Genomic DNA, 18,557 nt, shown 5'->3' on the forward strand with positions numbered 1-18,557 from the left:
ATGGAGTTGTAACCGATTGCATAGCTTCTACCCGGGCTCTCTGAACTCGAATACTTTAACATTTTATATTTATTTATTTATTTATTTATTTATTTTTACGCCTGTACAGTGACCAGGAAAAGCTAGTGCTGGTCAATATTTACTTGGCTCACATATTAACTACTAGACCAAGCAGGGAGTTAGCAAAGAGCCAAACCCAAGATAAGCAGCGAAACCCACGTGGAATGTCCCTGTTATTAGTTTCTACTTCTGAGTCAGGAGTAAAACACCAGTCGAAAAGTAAACTGAAAAATTTAATTGTTTTATAAAATAAGATTATGAAATTCTATGTAAAAATCCAGCTTCTTAAATATGGTACATTCACTTCCTCACAGAATATTTAAATATTCAGGTCACGTGCTATATTTTCACCACATTTGAGTTAAAATCGTTGGATAAATTAAAACATCCCTACCCAAAGATACCACAAGTTATACAAATAAAACTAAGTAATAATACTTCTTTAAATACAAAAGGTAAAGATATTAAGAACTTTTAGAGCATGCTACAAAATTTTGCCAGAAAAATATATGGGATCATTTTTGTTTAACTAGAAAATATACAGTGTGCTTTTCATTTATCTTCCCAAAATTCTGTCTCATACAATTTCCATTTAACTTAATAAATATGTACAACAAAAATGTTTATACCTCAAAGAATATAAATAGCAAATACTGTATTAGAGCCAGGTCCAGCATTCTTTTCTCCTCTAGTGACTATAGTGGGGCTTTTCAACTCTGAATGTGCAAAAATGCTGAATCAGGCTCTTAGTGTTATCAACAGGTTAACAGCTTTTACAAAAGTGATTTAAAAACAAACAAACAAAACGTACAAACAAACAAGAAAAAAAAAATAAAAAAAATCTCCAAGAACACTGCAAAAGACTTAGAGCTATTCCAGTCAGGCATTTCTATAAATAGTAAGACATAATGTAGGGAAACAACGTTCCAGTTTAATTACTGCTGGCAGTAATTAGAGAAGAATTGTCAGTGGAGAATGAAAAATATCTTGAATTAGACGCATCTTACTTTCACTGATTTAATTTGGTTTCCTACCATTTCTAGTAAGAGTTTATGGTATAATCTATACATTGTAAATCTTTGAAGAAACTTAATGACCTTCTTCAGACTTTGTATGGTGGTTTTTGGAAAGTGGTATGTTTTCAAGTGCTTCAGTCCATACATTAAACCTTTGATGGTGTCTTGGTCTCCATTCTTTATTCTCCACAGATTGAGAAGCTTCAGAACTTGCTCCGTAGGTTGACACAGTTTCATTGTGCGCTCAATATCTTCTTTTCCCACTTTCTTCCCTGGCAAGCTTGCCATCAGTGTGTTGAGATGTTCAAAGGTGAGATTTGGGTGGCCAATATGCCTTAAGACACTACTTTCACAAAGTTCAATATCTATAGAAAGCAAAAAGAAAAGACAGATAAGTATAATGACTGACAATGGTACAACGGCCTGTAAAAACTTCCAAAATATTGCAGTGAATATTCCTGCTCCATTTTTTTTCTTTATGCCAAATTATTCTCTCAGCACTGCTGTTTTTTTAGGATCCAATTCTGAAAAGCACTTAAGAAGGTAATTAACTTTGCAAATACAAACAGCCCCAAATTACGTACACAGTTACTAGCAAGTATTTATTTCCATAAGCTTGCTTAATTTATCTTGTAAACTGTTCTGTGTACATGATAGGACTCCCAATATTTGTTTTCAGTGAATGAAAGTTTTGCTCTTCTTCAGAAATGTCTAGGATGGCTTTGCTAAAACAGTTATTTTCCATTTTGAAGCATTCTAGACATTTCACAATCTGACATAAGCATACATATTTAAAAGGAGAGGCAAAAAATACATTTCTGTAGCGTTTTTCAAAGATATTCCCAGTGGACAAAAGGTCATGCAAATGTGGTGGTTGTTGATGGTGGCTTACATGAAAAGAGTTAGCTTGGCTTTCATAAAAACCTTGGTGTTAACATTGCAGCACTACTTCAACTTTGACACTTGTCTTGGCAGATTCAGCACCAACAAAGCAGTCAATTGGCATAACAAATAGCTACCAGAAGGTAAAAAGAAGGGAACGCATGTCTGTGTATTCCTTATTCCCATGTGTTCCCATTCCGCAAATAGATGTCCTGGTTCAAACTATCAATCTCCACTTTACAAAAAGAAACCAGAAAATTGTACTTTCAGTTGCATACATCCTGCTCCCTCTAACCTCAGCAGCCAGCGCTCAGATACAACTGCAGGAAACGTTTTTCCCCACCTAATCAAAATTCTTCATGCATTGCACAGCCTTAGAGGGGGATCTGGGCTGTGGCACCACATACTCCCAAGTGGCCTACAAGTCTGGGAAGAAGTCAGTCCTCTGGGCTGATGAGGAAAATGCTCTTCCTGCTTCCCTTCAGCTTCACTGTGCTTACTGCATCAATAAATCTTTGTCAAACCCTGTGAGTCCTCAGAGCACAACACCTCACCAGAAGGAATCTGATCCCAAGCAAGTTTTAAAACGCCTTTTAGAAGGTTGCTCACGATACAAGTGCTATCAATATACGGTACCTTGATTAATCTTCTTGGCTATATCCTGTTCCTTGTTTTGCTGCTTCCATAATTTCATAAGCTGGAAGGTCTGCTCTTGTGAACCGTGCCTTTGTTTAATCCGTTCGATATTTTCTGTGCTAAGCTTTGTCCCAGGCAAACTGTCTGCTAGCAAGTTCAGCCAGTTAGGCACAAGTAAAGTAGGAACAGCAAACCTAAACAAAGCCTCCTCGCAGAGGGTTACATCTGAAAAAAAAAAAAAAGAATATGTCAGTTGTTGTAATGTCTGTTGCCCTGCTTGTCTCTGGAGTAAGTGGCATGCAGCAAGGATGTTAAGCAAAACTGTTTAAAAAACACTAGAACTAAGAAGCGGTCTTTACAGTGCTGTTGCTCACTGGCTACATCCAGTTCTGTAGCAGGCAAATCAGTGGGTATCTTTAGCATAAATGCTGATACTTTCATTATAACGATACTCAGAGGTATGTTTTCAGAGCACTCCTGTTTAATGTGATACATAACATCATACATACCTATTCCACATTTTTGAGGTGATGTATCTGTATTTTCCTGACAGATGTTGTCACGAACTGCATTTCCCTTCAATGCTATCTTGAAACCCAGCGCACTACAGTTTGTGTGCTTTTGGCAGGCTGCTTTGGATGATGTTACATTGGAGAAAAATCCCTCTGGACATCTCTTACATACAGTGTCACTCTCAGGGGTACCTGTGGAAACAGGAAAACAATGCATCCAATCATATATAACCTCAACTGGTAAAAAAAAAAAAAAAAAAAAAAAAAAAAATACATATATATTCTTCCCAAAATTGTGATGGCTTCTGTTTTTCACATATCTAGTCTATGCAGGAATCACAGTAATGAAAAAAACACTTCATTATTTTATTTTTTTTTTTAAACCTGCTTTCAGAGATTGAAGTTCCTGTTAAAGTAACAGAATAAACAGTACTCTTAAATGCACTTGTTATCAATTTCTGTAAGGGTCTTTAAGTCAGTAATTACTTGAGTCTATTCAGATATTACATGATGTCTGACCTTCACACTTCATCCATACAAATACTCTGTAAAATAATTAAATGGCACAAGACATTCCTCTAAATTGAACTTTGTAATAACTGCGCAGAACCTTACTCAAATGAAGTACTTCAGCTCTAGCCAAAAATAACTCAACTAAATATCAACTAAAGACCCTCTGATAAGTACTTCCACTTCTGAAGTATCAAATTATTCAGGAAAATATAATTTCACCAACAGTTTTGAACTTTTTTTCTTGGCTTGAATGTTGGCTCTTTAAAATATTTTTAAAGCAAAGAAAGCACCGTCTAGTATAGGAAAAATATTTAATACACATTCATTTATTTTTTCATTTAATTCACAGTTATTCAGCCAACATTTAAGCAAGTGCCTCAGGTCTAAGATCTAACACTGCATTATTGAACATGGACTTAAGCACATGCTTAAAATTATTTGGAAATAATTGGAAACTATATTTGAATATGAATGTGCCTCCATCTAGTGTATTTTGGTAGTATTTGCATGTGGATGCTTATTATAATGCTATCAATTAAGTAGATTTTATTTATTTGGGCCTTTTCCTCAGAGAAGAAGAGTCTTGAGCTTTCAGTTAGCCATGAAATAAACAATATTTGAGTACACCTGATCTACCACTTCTTTCATCAGACAGTAAGTGAAAACAAAGGGGGATTTTTTAGCTGTTGTGCACCTGGAAATCACAGCCCTTTTGTATTGCCACCCTCCCAAACCCTTTGATTTCTGCAGCCAACAGCAGAGGGGCTGGGGAAGGCCGCATGCACGCCTGCCTTGGTGTTTGCTTCCCCAACAGGCACTGCTGGTGGCTCTGATCTGTACAAAACTCCAGTCAACATCTGCACCTGAGCAGGCAGCAATTGCTTTTTTTCTGAGAAGTCTGAAGTTTTAGCAACTTTCCCTACTACAGACACGTGTTTCATCGGTGAGGAAGGGGAAGAAAGGAGAGTCCCTGCAAGCAGTACATCAGCCTGTTCAGAGCTTCCCCTGTAACCTCACCAGCTTCTGCTTCGCTGCTTATCTGCCCACCCTCGTTCAGGGCACAAACTGCCGCAGCCCGTCTGCCGGCTCGCCGCTCCCTGCAGTTTGGCTGGAATCCCCCATTCCCGTGGGGAAGCGGCAGCGTGGCAGGGAGATAAGGCTGCCCTGCAGTGGCCCTGATTCCCAAGCAGGCTGCAACCCAAAGCTCTGCCAGGTACGGGGCCGACCATAGCAGCAGGGAGCACAACCTGAGTCGCTTACATGCAGAAGTGGGGACGACCAAAGTTGAGCGATCTGCCCGATGTAAGCACTAGCTACCAGCAGTGGGGAAACAGTCGGATTTCATTTCTAATGCTGTATGCTCTGAACAAGGCTCTAAGCCATGCTGTGTGGCAGTGGAAGCATATTTTTCTATGCTCAAGTTTTATTTCATCTGAATTTACGTCAGTACAAAGTTCAACAGTATCGTATAGCAGGAAGACAACGTGATCTGTGCCCATTAAATTCTTAGTCAGTGCCTCATCTCCAAAACAGACTGTTGAAACAGGGGGACACAATTATTTTTACAATGTTTTTGCTCCTTGTTTGAGGTCTGCTTAGGTTTAGCTGGTTCATTCTGATGGGCTTTTGGAAACCGACTTTCCAATAAATTACACGATTCAACAATTGATCTGCTTCCAAAGTTTGTTTCATTTTGAACTGAGGAATTCAAATTTATGCAGCATGGTTTCACTGTGCTTGCAGGGTTGCCTGGACAATTTCGGCTTCTTTCTTTGTCTCCTGGGTGGGCTTTCTGAGAACTTTGTAATTTTTGACTCGCTGCTGAGATACGGCAGCAGCACCTCATTAACCCAAGCCACGAGCTACAGCAATGTAGGTTAATGAAGGTTTATAACATGGAAATGTGGCTGTTGCCAATGGAGCTGCATGGAAATGCTTAATGGTGGCAAGAGCAGATGTGACATCAGGGTAGAGCTCGCTTAACCAATTACTCAGGCAGCAGTGACATTGCTCCCTACATTAAAGATGTTCTCCAGTGTGATGTTTATAACCAGAGAAAGGCCTCCTGAGCTATCACTCAGCACAGCTCTAAAATGTACAACCGGTCCTAGCATTTCTCACTCTGTATGTGTAACTATTAGGGAGTAGTTCTGTAGCTCTGGAGATTAGCTGCCTACAGGTTTGCATATGAGGTGCCTTGATTGTCTGTATTCCCTTCCTCAATGCTCTTCTCCAGGAAGTTATCGGTCTCCAGTACAATGACAGTTTACAATTCTTTCAGGCTGTATTAAATATCGGAGCTAAACTGTGCCGTGACATTTGCCAAATGATAAATAATGTATTTTGTTTGGAGAGAAGAACTTATTGGTTTAACAATTTGTGTTGTCTCAAATGAAGAATACACTCCACTGAAAAGCGCCGCTTCACTCCGTATCCCCACCAGACATTCAGCACAGTGCCAGTCCGCTTGACAAAGAAATGGCTGTTTGTATGATAATAGCAACAGTTTCCCAAAGAGTTCCACTTAGGACAATGATAATTAATTATTACCACATATTGCTGTGCTGCTAGAGCTATATTAATATTGTTATAATTATGCACTTGGTGTCAAACACTTAGTGCTCCTGGTGTTTGTCAAGATATACAGTTGCTTGAAACAGCAGATTTCACAATGAAAAACATTATTATTTATCACACACACAAATACTACATTCCAGATAATGTTCCTTTAAAAGAGGCAATCCATCATGTTTCTCATTAGAGTGCAATTTGCTACATTTGCTACTGCCATTAAGTTATATATTACAGTAGGAGCAGGGTATTCCACTGAGAAATCTTCCTTTGGCTACGGTCCAAATGAAGCAGACTAGGAACAGGTTCAATTGCCTTTACAATTTACTGTCCTGCACCTTCATCTGGACAAGCTTGTTTCCCAATCTTGTAAGCACCATAAGCTTTCAACGTGCTGCAGAGCGCTAATTACTTCTCTGCTTATTGAGAAGCAGAACGTACCTGGCTGCGCGACACCGAACCCGGGAGGACACTCCGTGTGCTTTAAGCAAAACTCCAGCTCCAGGTACCTCCCCTCGATGCACTCGCAGACGCGGTCCTGCGTGCTCGTGCACTCCTGCTTGACGTACTGCAGCTCCTTGCAAACAGCACTGCAGTACTGGCATTCATCGTTGCTGTTCCAGTCTTCGGCGTAGTACTGATCCGGGCAGGGGGCACACACCGTCGGGCTGGTAGCTGAACAGTGCTGCTTTACGTAGCTCCCGGGAGGGCACTGGTCACACATCACTTGACGAGATGTCCCTGGGTCGTAATGGAGATACTTGTGGGGAGAGACATCCTGGACGGACCACTTGATGGAGATGTCCAAGAGCTAGCCACAGAGAAAGAAAACATTGGTCATGTTGGGGCACCACAGACTCAAAGAAACCTATGCTTTAATGAGTTTGTGAGTCTATCCACATTGCTATTTTCAAAAAATGTTTGTGTTTCAAATTGGTAAATTATCCAGCTTCTGGATTCTCCCATGTCTGTCTCAGAATGGGAAAATTTCAGGGCCTTATCCAGCAAAGCTTCCTGACGTAAGTACTTCTTTGTTCTTCACAGAACTGCCAAACCTATCCTTCTCCCACTTACATCCTTTTATTATCACTGGGCAATCATCTCTGCCCCGTGATACCAGCAAACCCAGCCTACTAGTTTCACTGGCATCATGCTTGACGTACAGCAAGGCAGGGATTATCCACGCTTGCCTTCTTGAGCATACAAAGTACCTGAGCATACAAATCTGACAAGCATACTGTACCACTGCTACAGACACATTTAAAGGATGATTCCTTACAACGTGTATATTTACCTGCAACAAATAGCTAGAACAATACAGATGGCTTTTTAACACCTTCCATTTAATCGTTCCCTGAAATGCTGAAGCTCTGGGGGTAAAACATGCCAGTCACTGCAAGTATAAAGGGGTAGCTTCAGACAGAGGTAGAGAAAGCTACAGTTAATGAAAGGTGCATTAAGGACTTAAGTGAACAAGCTGGAATAGGAATTTAAAGCATTAGCTTGACCTATCTAAAACCACAGGTAGAGAATGCTTAATGCTGTCCTAGGAACAGGTCCGGTGCCACCACATACAACCCCTCTTGTTTCCTCCAAGTCTGCTTAGCTTGTGAGATTTAGGCTTTAATGGTCTGCCCCTCTGTAGAGACAGCCTTGAAATCACGTCATTTTGGTCTTGTAATAAAAACTTTGGTTATGTGATTCCACCAAAAAAAGGACTCTTGTTTACTTCCCTAAGTACAGCCCCTACTCTGCAGGATTTGCCATGAGCTCAGGCTTCACACTGAGAGCACGGATGTACGTGCTGCCTCCCTTTTAAAACTTGTATGGTTTATAAACGTGAAGTAAACTGGCACTGAGTGAAAAAAAATTTCTAGGTATCCATTCAAATTAAAGATCTAGCTTTGAAGGTCTTTGCTGCTATTTTAATCCCAGCTAGCTAATGCAGAGTTGCAAATTCAATTTCAAGAATATATTTTCCTCTTTTCCTATGTAGATGTCCACAAAGTGTAAGCGAAATTAACTATTTTTATTCACTTAGACTAAATTTTCCTGAAGAGGCTTCACCTAAGAGCCTCACTTTTGCCACAGCATGGCACTTATTACATGAAATTCTTATTAAGGCAGGAAAAGATAATTAAATCATTCACCTGCATTAACACAAGTCAGAACATTTGCACCAAGTAATATGAGATGCCTAAATTAGGAATTCAAAATATTCTTAATTGCATTCTCATGTTGTCTGTGAATCCACTTTTGATATAGCTATGCCTAAACAGGCTGAAGAATGAAATGGAGATAGTACGGATATTCCCCACAGCCTCTTCTAGTTACCTTTCACCCTGTTACTTTTCTATTTCTACATGTAGGGAATCCACTTTTTCTTGCGATTTCAATGCACAGTGTCTTCCATTGTAAGAAATTCCTCATTGCTCATTGAGGTTTGCTGATGATGTACAGCTCCATTTTTCTTAAATGACTGGATCTGTTTCATGCAGTCTATTTAACAAGAGGGTGCAGCACATTTTTTGAAAGTGAATGGCTTTCCATTGATGAAAAGTGCACCCACCCTTGGTAAATCTACCACTGTTACGCTAGTAATAAGGAAGTCTTGATAATCACATCAATTACTGATGTGAACATTCAGGTTTTATTCTATGTTTTTAATTCAGGAATAGGTATTGTAACATCCCACAGAGTCCCAGGCTTTCATGGACACATGCACTCCATTCGCAGAACGTAACAGACTGCAACATGCGGCACAAATGCCACAAAGACAAGAATAAACCTATATTTCATGCAGATGTCTGTGGAAGCCCAAGACAGTACCACACACAGATGAAAATCTGAAACTGTGAGAATGATTAGGGACAGCAACCCAATATGCAGGTTGTGCCTACGCTGTTCTTGCTCATGCACTGTCAGGTGCCAAACAGTTTGGTGGACCGTTTCAAGGCTGATCAACTTCCCTTGGTAACATGCAGAAGTAAGATTGACAATAATTTGTCTATTTTTCTTACACGACAATTTACTCTGGAAATCATATCTAAGAGGCAAGTGAGAGGTTGAGCTGCAGGGGATGATTCACAGCTTAAAAGAATTCAACTTCTTTAATTGGGGTATGAGAGCATGGGGTTTTGTGGGGAAAAACAGAGGCATTCCCTTCCTGAAGACCCAACTGCTAAGTGAAGCAAGTCAATAACAATGCAACACAGCTGCAGAGAGGAATTGATTCAAATTTTAATTATAGCATCATTCAGAAGAAAAATTATTATACAAAGGTCCAGACTGAGAAGAGCAAAACCATACCTGAACAATATGTGGGTGACACTATGCTAAGCTTTAACTTTGGAACACCAAACAGCTATGAACTATTACTGCCAAGCAGAACACTTCATCTAAATGAATGTAACCAATAAACATAATAATACGATTAATATATCAGTGTCACTAGAAGGACTATCAGTCTTTGTGTGTCATTTTTTTCTTTATGCTTTTAATAGAAAAGCACATCGCACCTGTCTTCCCTTTCTTCCCCAAAACACACATTATATTATAGCTGTAATAATCCATGCCTGAGCCATATGTACTCTGGGTCAAACTCTTACTAAGTAAACAATTATAACTAAAGACCTTTCAGTCAAACTAATGCTATAAATGCAATTAATATCTTGGTATTTTACCAAAACATCTCATACATCATTTTCAACACAGAGCTAGATTACCCACCACTGTTATGGTTTGATTGTTAACATTTGTAACTCATTGCCACAGGACATCCTAAGTGGTGGTGCAAAATGCAACAGGACGTAGTAAAAGAAGAAAATTCACATAAAGGTCAATTAAACACAAACATTGCCTCTTGATCAGGAAATCCCAAACCACAAATTGCTTGAGTCTGGAAGAATGTTTTGGAAAAATATCACTATGTTTCTACCTTTCTCTTGAATCTCCTCTATGCATCAAATCCTGCCACAGACAACAGGGGTGTTTAGGGACTTTTTAGGGCTTCTTCCTAGTCAATTTTTTTCTTAGACTCAGTGTGGCCATTAGTATGTTGTTAAGTACATTTCTAGACTCCAATCCCCAACACCACCCTTCTTCATGAGGCTGCTGTAGGTCTCTTAATAGTACTCAGATTAATAGATCTGCAAGATTGTCTTCTATGCAGACAGAAAGCAGACAGCACATGTGACTATTCTGGTTATTAACACACAACCTTAAAATCTGAAGTTATCCTTGAACCAAGTGCCCAAGCAAAACCAGTTTTTCAGAAGATTTGCAAAAAAGCAGGAAAGGTGGTGGAAGGTGATTAAGCAGGATTTTGGAGTTTTACTGCAGCAACTTGGCGTAAACAGAATGAGGGACTTCTTGTCACAAAATAAACTAGAGGGGAACTTCACTAAACTGTCTTTTCCCCTGGCCTAAGAAATACTGACGAACATCCCCCTAGTTGTGCTTAGATTAGCAAGTTGGGTCACCTGTTACAGCAGATTTGTACAGCAAAACAGATGGTGCTGAGCACCTGACATCCACATTATGCATGATTTGGCAGGGGTTAATTGGGACTAACTTCAATCTGCTATCATGGACTGAGCATGCTTTAGTGGTTACGGCACATCTGGTGCATCTCTGGAGTCCATCTCTGGATTTAATTTCATCAATCCAGTTTATTTTTGTAAATCCACCTTGTGCGCTCCTAAGTCTGCTCTGATGTGCAAACTGAAATACAGCAAACAAGGATGATTGGGTGAGGCCTTTCAAAAGCATGTTCCTGAATCAAATTAAAATGCTAATTAAATGCATTTTATGTCATTCCTGACATTTCTCTTAAGCCATGCCAGGACCAAGTTGGTAGCAAATTCTCAGTCACGTAAAGCCTCTGATTGAGCTAGATGCCCATACATAAAGGTGGGCTAAACTCCTGAATCTCTGCTGTAAGGAATAGCACCACTGGAGCATGTGTAAATACAGTCATCAAACTTCCTAATCCCAAACTGTTAGTCTTCCTGAGAGCTGCACAGAAAGTGGGATTTCTCCTAAAATCATGCTGTCATTGGCCTGTTTTGCACTTAGTGCAGAAAAAGGCACATTCCAGTTTGAAAGAATTAAGGAACTTGAGGTCTGGCTTTATTTTACCCTTTAACCTTTAAGAAACTGAAGTGGGAGTCTACTTAACCAAAGTTATGGATTTATCATTCAGTAGATTGCATAAAAATCTGTTCATCCTTGTTTAGGAGAGGTTAATTCAGACCAGAAGAGGTGTCAAGAAAGATGAGAAGGAAATGCAGAGCCTCGCCATGAAGAGTCAATAGCTTGACAAGTCAAAACAATGCCTATAGACTCAGTAGAGATAGCACACACATGGAAAGAGAAGAACTTTCTTGATTAGAGAATAACGCTGGGAAATGAACAGGGGATTCTCTCGTCAGAGGAAGTTTGGGAACTGCCTTTTACCGAGAAGCAGGTGCAAGAAACCCAAGTACTTCAAGTATAGCCCTTGACGCATTTCTGAAAGCAAATACGCTGCTCAGATTCCTGGAAGAGCTGGGGAACAGACACAAAAGACATAGGCATTCCTCTACAACTTTAAGCCCTAAGCAAGTCCTTTACTTTCCCAAACCAACGGAAGCCAATGATTCTCAGCACCTTGCTCATCTCAGCAAAGTAACATTTACTCTGACTCAGAATGCACTCAGTTGTAAAGGGTGATCCTACCGGCAGTGAAATGCAAGGCTCAGCTTAAAAAAAAAAAACACAAACCTGTTTGTTGTTGTTGTTTGTTCTATGAATACGAGAAGCTATCAGTAATAGAATAATTACCAAAACAAAACAAAATCTAGTATCATTAACTACAACTGTCAACCTGTCAGGTGAAATTCACCTCTAGAGCCCTGGCCCCAGTTCTGAAAGGACTGAAAAGTTCAGTCCTCTTCCATCACCCCGGGACAGTTCCTCTCAAGTTCCTCTCAAGATTAGCCATCTCCATGCAAGGACTTGGGATGAACTGCAAATACTGAAGTATAAACCCAGTGTAAGCCAGTGTCATGCAAGTATATACTGCGATAACTGAGAGCAGGGTTTGCTGATAAACATACTGAAGCCTTTAGCTTAGTGGATGATAGCAAAATTGGAGTAATATTTGTAAATATTCTAATAGTTCAATGTTTTTGTAATTTTACTTAGCATGTTTTATCCAAAAATGAGCTACCCAAGGCTAAAAAGCAATTCTTTGATTCTGTCACTAAACACATTAGGCCTAAAGTAATATTTTTCCATACCATCCTTACGTCAACATACACAGAACAGTCAATCCTCACATAAAAGGCCTATGCAGTCCATTTCTTTGAGCCCTTAGAAGCTGCTTTTGAAAGAGAAATAATGTGATAGTAAAATTTCATTTCAGATCTCAGGCATGACAAAAAGTACACACCCTTTTCTTTCATCTTTAAATGTAAGGCAAAGAGCTGTTTGCCTTTTCTTGTTGAATTAAAATGAACTGGAAGACAAAGCCAATAAAGCAAAAATCTTTCAAGCATCATCCCCTTAAATCACTGCTTTGTGAGAGAAAATAAAGTGGTTTTTCAACATATGAAAATATTATTATATAGCTTGGTTTTGTGGTTTTGGTTTGCAGACCAAAGGAGAATGTTTAATTTGCTGAGAAAGATAAATCTGTTTCAGTTTTGCATTCCACAACTATTCCTAAGCATATTTTCCTGCTTGATAAATAATCATTGACAGCATTTGTCAGATCACTCCTACTGTTTGCATTGGGTTGAAAGTAAAACCTCACAACTCTCCTACTTTGCTTTTCTACACAAAGTATTTGGACAAAGATAAGGTAGGAGGCCCTCAGTCCTGAGGCAGAATGCCTCACTGAAATCACCCACAGACCCCAGAGAAATTCTTGTGGCAAAATATAACACTGAATGGTATTAAAGAGGTCCCCCATACTAATAGCTTGTCAAATCAGAACTATATTTCTACATATATCCAGTACAAGACACTGTCATGCTGGATCAGATCCACCATCATCTATTGTAAATAGCTAGCATGAAATATTTGTCATGTAGGAAGAAATGACATCCATCCATCTGGCCAGCTGGGAAATTTTCAAATCTCAAACAAGAAAAGTTAAAACAGTAATTTCAGCTGGTTTGAGATTTGCTTATAAAGCTGTTCCACCATTCTGCCAACTGTTTCAATGCAATCTACTCAATTTGGATGTAACATCTACTTTTGAATAGAAGATGCTTTGTAGATTGGTGGCCACTGTTTTGTCCAAGAAATGTAACCAGTGACTCTCTTGAGCTGCCTGTATTCAAAAAATGTGGATATCAACCACCATCTTCGTTTCTCCATCTCATCTGTTAATGTGATACATTAGCAATTCAAATCTTGTAGAGACTTTTGTGATGCACAGCTAGTTTTCATTCAGGAAGCAATTTAGGGGTCTAAACTATTGTTTTCAATGGAAGGAGAATGACATTCAGCTGAAGAGCAGTTTTGTATCTTCATTTATGTGAGTTACATCTTCCCTGAAGCTTGTGGAGGGAGAAAGCAGGAAAGAATAACCAGCTAGTCACCAAAAGCTGTATCTTATCAACAAATCCTATTTTGGAACATTATCCATCAGAGTGACAGCAAGACATACAGCTAGCCCAAGCTTGGGATGTTACCACCAGCACTACAGGTTACTGCTGCATTGAACAGAATCACTAACAACTGACGGGGGTAGCTAAAGAAACAATAAGTCCAACATTGTGGACAAATACCAAAAATACTAAAGAGATATCTTTCTCCAGGAAGACCAGAGTGGTAATTCCACTGGAATGAAAGTTAACTACAAAAGGAGCAAAATTAAAGTTTCAATGAGATTAGAAAAGTGTGTGTAATTTAAATTCTGACAATATTTAAAAAAAATTCTTCTGGTAACTTTGGTGTTTTATTTTTAACCAACATACATGCAGACAGACAAACAGAAAGAAAGAATGAAAGTCAGACAGAAAGATAACTCCTACACTCACAGGCTGCAAAGCCACCACTGCCTACACACTGCAAACCCAGCAGGCAGGCCAGAAAAAGCATGTCACATGTGCCCAAGAGATCCAAAATAGAGAAAGGTCAAGTTTAAGGGTCAAGATAGTTATGTGACAAGTAACGAGATCCAGCTCTGTGGAATTTCTTTCAATTCCGTCCTATTTCATAATGCTTGTCTGTTTGTAAGCAGTTTTAGTGTTCCAACAAACACATGCATGCACTGCCACAGCAGGTCCCCTTTCTGAAACTAGCAAAGAGGCCAAGGCTGGAAGTACACCATGTCCAAACTGTCCCGTTTAGCTATGGTGACTCCAAACTGGCTTTAAGGTATGTGAGCCAAACACACACAACCCTCAACTGCTGTCGTGCCTCCTACAAATGCTTTTATAAGAACAGAACCTAAAACTGCTCTCTGAGCTGTAGCACATCTGACAGCACTTAAACTTCACAATAACATGAAATAAATTCCTTTTAAATGGAGGAAAAAAAAGAGTTGAATGATGAAGCTCTCTGGTATGTACTCCTGTCAGTGTGATATATTTCAGCTCAGAGACTCCACTGCCAGAGGATTATGCTGAACTTCACCAAATGTTATTACTTTGTGAAAGAACATGAACAGGCACATTACACCTAATTAAAACCAAAACGTTGATGTGATTATTTTATGACAACCACAGATAAGAAGGCAAGCTGATAGCAGGCTATTTGCTGAAATTCCCAAATTGACATTTTGTGCTTCCGTATAGAAAAAGAAGGCACATCATAACTTAGATGAAAAAGTTGCCTTGCATTTCAATTTGCCAACCACGAGCCTGACAATTTTTGCTTCCCTTGCCCCATTAATTGCTTTGGTTTGTTTCTCAAAAAGCTCTTTCAGAAAGTTCTCCAGAAAGTAATAAACATGTATTACTCATCGGATCCTGGAAATCTCAGGGCATTTATAAAGAGCTTTCAAAATAACTGGAACTCAAAACTAATGTTCTACCACAAGGTTAATGCCACTGTACTCACCAAAACAAACGAGAAAAAAGTTACTGCACAGACACATATAATACCCTACTTTGAATATTATTCTTAATGTTTTTATTTAAAAGTTTTCTTATCCAAAACATGAATAGTCTCTAAGTAGATGTTACACAGTATCTGTCTGTATGCAGGTTTTAATTAAACTGACATCATACAAAATTCCATGCAGCTAAACGGATTAAATGGTATTTTGAAAGATTTACTGCACTGTTAACATCTCTAAATTTGCATCTGGAAGTATCTTTCTGAATCACCATGTAAACAAAAACTTATTAAAGCAGGGGCTTATACCAGTTCTAATAACCCGACATTTTCTGTAAAAGCTACAGACACAGCTACTAATTCATCATTTTCTTGCACATGAAGCTGAATTTTTTAAGCCAAAATAAGCACCACATGCTTGTGCTTTTTTTTTTTTTTTTTTTTTTTTTTTTTTTTCTTCTGGAGTCCACAGTGGTTTTTCAGGGAAAGAAAGCCAGTATCTGAGACACTGACTCGTGCCACTGTAAGAAAGATTATACAGACAGGCAAGGATGGAGCTTTTGTAAATCAAAAACAAACATTCCAGCCTACTATTTCTAAAATTCATTCCTAGATACAGTGTTTTATGTTAGTCCAGTACAATGAAGCCTTACCAAGGGTGAGAGGAAAATAAAAAAGAAGGCAAAAAGAAACCAAATCATGCCACTACCTTAAGAATGTGAACAAAATCTCTGCTTCCTCCCTGAAGCTGGATGTGTCCATCTCACTCCAAACCTCACCAGGAAAACTCAGTGTGATGAAATAAAAAAGGTTTACCAGGAAATCAAAGAGAATGCAAAAGAAAAGAAAAGAAACAAACCAAAAGCAAAACAAACATGAAACGGAACAAAACATCTATAAAACAAAACACAAAATAAGAGCCCTAGGTCTTTACAGCCTCATCTCTGAAGCCGTACTGCATCTTAAAGCCTATCTACCTCTCTGAAGGGACTTACCACAAGTGTGCAGCACAGGAACTTGTTCATTGTGGTCGGTGGAAGAAACCTCAGCGAGCTGGGAAATCAGGCAGAGAGTCAGCTAGTGTGCTCCAGCCTCCTAGCAGCCTGCTTACATCCCTCAACATTAAAGACACGATATATATATAGTCCCGGTGTAACAGGAAGCTTTGGCTCAGCTTTGATCACTCATTCCCTACCATGACCAAACTTTTCTCTCTCTCCTTTTTTTTTTTTTTTTTTTTAAGGAACCTGTAAAACTTGATGACTTAATGGAACCCTTTGAGTGCTGTTAACCACAGACTGGAAAATGAGGAGGGAGTGTCAGGGGCTGGCCAGGGGAGGGTTTAATTGGACTCTTGTCTGTCTGTCTGTCTGTCTATCCCCCCCCCCCCCCTTTTTTTTTTTCTCCCCTACGCAGCTGGCTTGGCAGGGAGACACGTGCCTCCAAGACAACATGTCTCAGCAACCAGGCTTATAGGGCACTTGTTTAAAAAATCACTGCTGGCAGCTGAGCTGTGGGCTCTGCGGCCCCACAGCCAGCTCTCACAGGGGGCCTGGAGCTCACCCAGGGCTGCCATTTCTCACTGAGCCCGTGGGCCCCTTTCTGCCCAACTCCCCAGGGATTTCCAGGAGAGAGGCTGGCTGGGAAACAAAGGTCGGTAAGGGGGAGGTGAGGGGAAGGAGGAACCCTGCTGGTTTCCCTTCCCTGCTGATGTGGGAATGAAAGAAGCAGCCCCACCGCCCCGGCCAAGTGCTCATGCCGACTGCTGGGCAAGGGGCCCCACACTTCTTCCTTTCTCGTCTTGCCATGTGGTGTTTTTAGTTAGAAAAGTTTTTTAGTTTATTTATTTATTTATTTATTTATTTTTACTTTTTTTTTAAAGAAATATGGATCAAACACTGCTGGGTTTGCATCCCTTTACCTTAGCTGGTCTGGAGAACTGCCACAGGGCTTTGCCCCATTAGGCCTGCTCCAGGCTGCTTCCCCATGCTATGGATGAGAGCACAACTTTCCCCTTGAAGGTGTGAAGAAAGTATTTCTTCTCCCAACCTGCAGTTATCCAGAAAGTGATTATCGTCCATATTTCAGATGCTGTGGGATCCTGGGGTAGAAGCCAAACCTAAACGTGCATCCAGTTTTCACAGATGGTTTTCTGTTCTATTTCACAGGCCAGACCAAAACCTCATCTCTGGATATTCCAGCTCTCAAGCGTTTGAAATCTGGGGCCCATGTTGGCTCTGAATTGTGCAGTTTTGCCCCTTTGAGTCATGAGGCTATGCGGGATTGGCAAAAGAATGAGGTGGAAAAAGCTTGCATATTATTTCATAAAAATCCAGCAACACTAAATCAGGAAGCCATAGCATACAAGAGGAACAGCCCAGCACATTCCTGCTTTACACATCTGCAACTGTTTGAACACCCATCAAGCTTAACCAAAGACTGAAACAGATGCTGGTTACACTCAGCAGCACAATAAAAATTCAAGAACTTGCATTGGGGATGAGTTCTTGGTAAGAGGGAATATGAAAACTGTCATGGAAATCTGACCACCCAGAGGAGTATTGCTGACACCTGTTGGGCTGCAGTTAGCGCTCAATTGCTACTGCAACTTGAATGGATGCTGTAACTGTTCCTGTAATCTTTTCAGAAGCATTTAGTACTTTAATATCTATTCTTAGATATGTTAATGAACATACTGTCTAGACAAAGAGACAGTAGGGCTGTGGACGGGATCTTTCTCTATATTATCTTTGTGGGGTGGAGGGAAGGACCATTTTTGAAATGGACATCATTGACCATGTACGGGTATGCCTGAGTATGTTATTCTTTATATAGGGACCAGCTTAAAGTGTCACCACCACTACACCAGATCCATCATCAGAAGTTATTTAAGTCAAACTAGGTTTATCCCCTCAGAGGCTAAGAGCTAGGACACAGCAATGTATGTCTTCTGAGTGGGAACATCAAGCTCCAGTGTCAATTCCTAACCTTGGGAGGTAGGTGATGCCAGTTGCTCTCCTCTCAGATACAACAGAAAGAAAAGTACCAAAGCCATAGCAAGCTCCCATGGTGAACAGTGCAACTGAATTTCAGTGGGATTTATATTGGGCTTTGTCATCTCACTGCTGGTGCTAGCCATAAATACACAACAACTGGCTCTCTAGAGAAATAAAAATGCAGCTCATAAGCCTTTTCTACTACAGGTTAATGTTTATAGAGAATGTTGTTCGTATGAGAAATTTCTAGAGATCCAAATTTTTTAGGCCACGAAACAGACAAAAAAAAAAAAAACAAACAAAAAAAGGCATTGAAATTG

At 39.8% G+C, this 18,557-nt stretch overlaps 1 protein-coding gene across 1 annotated transcript; it reads right to left on the reverse strand.

The window, feature by feature from the left end:
- Positions 1–275: 275 nt before the first annotated feature.
- On the reverse strand, positions 276–16,551 carry TNFRSF11B (TNF receptor superfamily member 11b). The gene is made up of 5 exons (XM_084281749.1): positions 16,237–16,551; positions 6,632–7,001; positions 3,104–3,298; positions 2,595–2,819; positions 276–1,441 (listed from the first exon to the last, which is right to left on the reverse strand). The coding sequence occupies exons 1-5, from the start codon at positions 16,264–16,266 to the stop codon at positions 1,053–1,055; spliced, it is 1,209 nt and encodes a 402-aa protein (XP_084137875.1). The 5' UTR covers positions 16,267–16,551; the 3' UTR covers positions 276–1,052.
- Between the last annotated feature and the right edge of the window lie 2,006 nt (positions 16,552–18,557).

This window comes from Netta rufina (genome assembly GCF_964035555.1).
Source record: "Netta rufina genome assembly, chromosome: 2".
In the NCBI taxonomy this organism is placed as follows: Eukaryota; Metazoa; Chordata; class Aves; order Anseriformes; family Anatidae; genus Netta; species Netta rufina.

Bases quoted from the DNA above. Each gene is read 5' to 3' on its own strand.
- TNFRSF11B (XM_084281749.1), bottom strand. From the start codon at position 16,266: ATGAACAAGTTCCTGTGCTGCACACTTGTG. The intron at 2,820-3,103 runs GTATGTATGATG...TTTTTTTTTCAG, and splicing joins ACCTCAAAAATGTGGAATAG to ATGTAACCCTCTGCGAGGAG. The intron at 1,442-2,594 runs GTACCGTATATT...TGCTTTCTATAG, and splicing joins AGCCAAGAAGATTAATCAAG to ATATTGAACTTTGTGAAAGT.